General features: G+C 46.4%; 1 protein-coding gene across 2 annotated transcripts in view; it reads left to right on the forward strand.

Moving 5' to 3' along the window:
- Positions 1 to 1,215: 1,215 nt before the first annotated feature.
- The window catches only part of grip1 (glutamate receptor interacting protein 1), a 72,841-nt gene continuing 70,494 nt past the window's right edge, over positions 1,216 to 3,562 (forward strand). For both annotated transcript variants that reach the window (XM_042220193.1, XM_042220197.1), the window contains exon 1: positions 1,216 to 1,482. In XM_042220193.1, the coding sequence (XP_042076127.1) occupies positions 1,428 to 1,482 (55 nt within the window). In that variant the 5' untranslated portion in view covers positions 1,216 to 1,427. The remainder of the gene's footprint in view (positions 1,483 to 3,562) is intronic.

Consider the following 3,562-nt stretch of genomic DNA (forward strand, 5'->3'; position numbering starts at 1 on the left):
CTTGTTTTTTTTCCTTCCCTCTGTAATAGTTGTCATTTTTTCACTTTAACTTACATTTTTCCCTCTTTGTTCTAATTCTGCATCAGCATTGGTGTTATGACAGCCCGGGGGTCCAGGCCCATTCACAAAGGTCACTGTGCCCCCTCAGCTGAATTCTGCTGACATACTTTTACAACTATAAGTAAGAGTAAGACACACAACTTGGCAATGAAAATACCAAATACCAAGATCACCATCAAATTATTATTAGAATATATATTTTTGTGATGACTTTTCACTACTTGTGGCTTTTGTTGGTGTTGTATCGACTTGTAGCTCTTTTGCCTGTTTTTCTTTTGTTTGCTTGTTTTTTCATCTTGTCATCATTTTGTCCATTGTTGCTGTTTTTCACCTCTTTGTGTACAGAATATGGTCTCTGGACCATGTCCTGCTGGTTCTGGTTCAGTAATTCCTCCACGCCTCTGCCTCTATGGATCTTCATCACTGTACAGGCTGACTGGCTGCTGGAGGAGGATGTCTGGCTCACAGTCTTATTGATTTCTTTCTGTCTCTTTACAGATTCTCTCTCTATCTCTGCTCTGAATGAATGAAGACAGTAGAACGGTGCGCCACTAGCAACGTTTCTGTAGGAACTAAACTATGAACCAGATACATTTGTCATTAGAACCTTCAGTGGAACCTGGATACATTTGTAACAGTCTTTAGGACTCTCAGTGGAACCTGGATACATTTGTAACAGCTGTTAGAACCTTCAGTGGAACCTGGATACATTTGTAACAGCTTTAGAACCTTCAGTGGAACCTGGATACATTTGTAACAGTCTTTAGAGCCTTCAGTGGAACCTGGATACATTTGTAACAGTCTTTAGGCCTTCAGTGGAACCTGGATACATTTGTAACAGTCTTTAGAACCTTCAGTGGAACCTGGATACATTTGTAACAGTCTTTAGAGCCTTCAGTGGAACCTGGATACATTTCTAACAGTCTTCAGAAACCTCTGTAACATCAAAGCGTCAGTGCCTCGCGGGCTCCTTCACGGTCATCACGTCACCCACTCTCTTTCTTTTGACCATCTCTGTAAACGTCGCTCTCCCGCTCCCGTGAGACCACAGCGAGGCTCGCGGGGTAGAGTTACAGATGGGGGGAGGGGGTAGAGAGACATAGACAAAGAGGAGGAGTGGGGAGAGAGAGAGAGAGAGAGAGAGAGAGCGGGAGGCTCGCGTGCCTGTGTGAGGTTGAAAAGAGGGAGAGGTAGAGAGAGGTAGGCTCGTGCAGGGGGAGGTGGATCCCTGTGTAGTGGAGCAGCTTAAGCTAAAGCTAACTAGCCATGTTGCTGTCGCCGCTGCCGCTGCTGTTGCTCCTTCCGTTGCTGGTGGTGTGTGTCTGCTAGCGGCCGCCCTGGACTCCCTATCCGCCCTGAGGTGCATCATGCCCGGCTGGAAGAAAAACATCCCGGCCTGCCTCCAACCGGACCAGGAGGGAGGTACGATCAAACCGGCGACTAGTGTGTGTATGTGTACACTAATTATCGCTCGTGCAATCTCTTGTGCAGCGTGGTTTGGCGCCGCTGGTGGAGCTCGCGCAGACGGTTGGTGTCTTTAAATTAGTGAAACTTGGTAACTGATACCCAGTGAGTGAGTGAGTGAGTGAGAGCGGCGCACGCGCGTGTACGGATGCATGCATGCATGCATGCGCGCGAGAGTGTGTGTGTTGTCTCCTGTTAATCTGACGCAGCGGCTGAGGTTACAGCTACGTTACGGTGATTTTTACGTTGATCAGCCGGTGACCTGTTACTAGCAGTGGGGCTGCTAACGGGCTAACAGGCGGGTAAACCGAGCGGGATAAACGGCTGGTCAAGCGAGGGTCTGCCCTTGTATGAGTGTGTGCGCGCGGGCGGTGTTACAGTGAAATGTGTGACCTCAGTTTAGTTGGATGAATGTGGAAATGGAGGGCTTGACTACATGATGACAGGTGAGCCGTTTAAATGCCTGGCATACAGACCGGTGCTCGGTAAAATCGGTGACTAAGGCTTTCTGACAGCAGCCTGTAATGTCTCCATAACACCCCCCTCCATAACGCCACACATGGCTGAATGCTGTAGGGTGTTAAACCCACAGTGAGTGTGTGCATTTGGATGTTTTGTGGTGTTTGTTAAAGGGAACCATGTATGCCTTTTGCATCATTCACGTTCAGAGTAAGCTTTAATAATCTAATTCTGTGCCTCCATGTCCAAAATAAGCTGTTTTATCGCCACTCTGCTCTCTCTATAAGACCCTTCTCCCTTTCATCCAGTTGGCCAGCTTCTGGAAGCTTGCTGATGGGCAGCTCTGAGTTCTTGTGAGCTGCAGTGACAGCTCGAAAAAGCAATTTATTAGTCAGTTAGGATGTATGTAGGAAGTGTGTTCTTTAGGAGATGTGTTTTGTGCATGCTGGTCAAGACTCTTCTGACCCAAAACGACCAAGCTTTGTTTTGTCTTCGTACTCAAAGCCCAATAAATAGCAAGACTGGGCCATCTTCACTGTCCTTATCGGCACAGGTCCTCCTAAATACAGTATAAACATGGATGCAACTTTCTTTTCAGACCCCACCAGGGGGCGACACTCCTGGTTGCAAAAAGTCTGACATTTGAATAGAAGTCTATGGGAAAATTACCCTACTACTAACTGAATCCATGACTCCAGTTTTAGTTAAAACAAGGTCATTTTGCGGGATGAGTTACTGCCCAAAGTGGAGGATTTTGAGTACCTCGGGTGGTGTCTGTAGTGATGCGGATGCTGTACCTGTCCGTTGTGGATAATCTGAGTGTAAAAGCAAAGTTCAGTCTACGTTCCTACCCTCACCTCTGGTCCTTGAGGTCTGAGTATTGACCGAACGAATGAGATCAAAGATACAAGGGGTAAAAATGAACTTTCTACAAAGGGTGGCTGGGATCTCCCTTAGACTTAAGGGTGAGAAGTTCAGTCATTTGGGAGGAGCACCGAGTTAAGCCGCTACTGCTCCACAGGTGAGGTGGTTCAGGCATGTCCTCCTGGTAGGATACCACAGGGGTAGACCCAAGACACGTTAGAAAGACTCATCTCTCAGCTGGTGTGGAAATGCTTTGGTGTTCTCTGGATGAGCTGGAGGAGGTGGAGGAGTAGAATGCTGCACCGTGACCCAGCCTTGAATAAGCAGTAGAAAATGGATGAAGTTAGTTCTGTAAATTCTGGTCACTCTAAGTGGTAGAAAGCAGGATAAGTATGTTCACTGGACTTGTGATTGATTTTACGTTGCACACGTTCATTTCCATTTCCATTTCAAAAAGCAAGGTACAATTATTTATTACTATGAACAAACAACTGCTCATTCTTTACTGTGAGAACAGGCCGACTGGCTCAAGAAAAGAACTTCACAGTGAGGTTTGCTTCACGGGTGAATTTGGAGCTGTGATTGGTGGACATACATTTTTTTTTTTTTTTTTTTTTTTTTTTAAATGGCTCTGCACAATCAAGCCATTGGTGATATGGAACCCTGTTCATGTGTTGGGAAATAATCTAGCAGCTTTGTTTCATGTGTGGGCTGG

The sequence above is a fragment of the Haplochromis burtoni genome, unplaced genomic scaffold (genome assembly GCF_018398535.1).
Source record: "Haplochromis burtoni strain Fernald_Lab_line unplaced genomic scaffold, NCSU_Asbu1 Contig_44, whole genome shotgun sequence".
NCBI lineage: Eukaryota > Metazoa > Chordata > Actinopteri > Cichliformes > Cichlidae > Haplochromis > Haplochromis burtoni.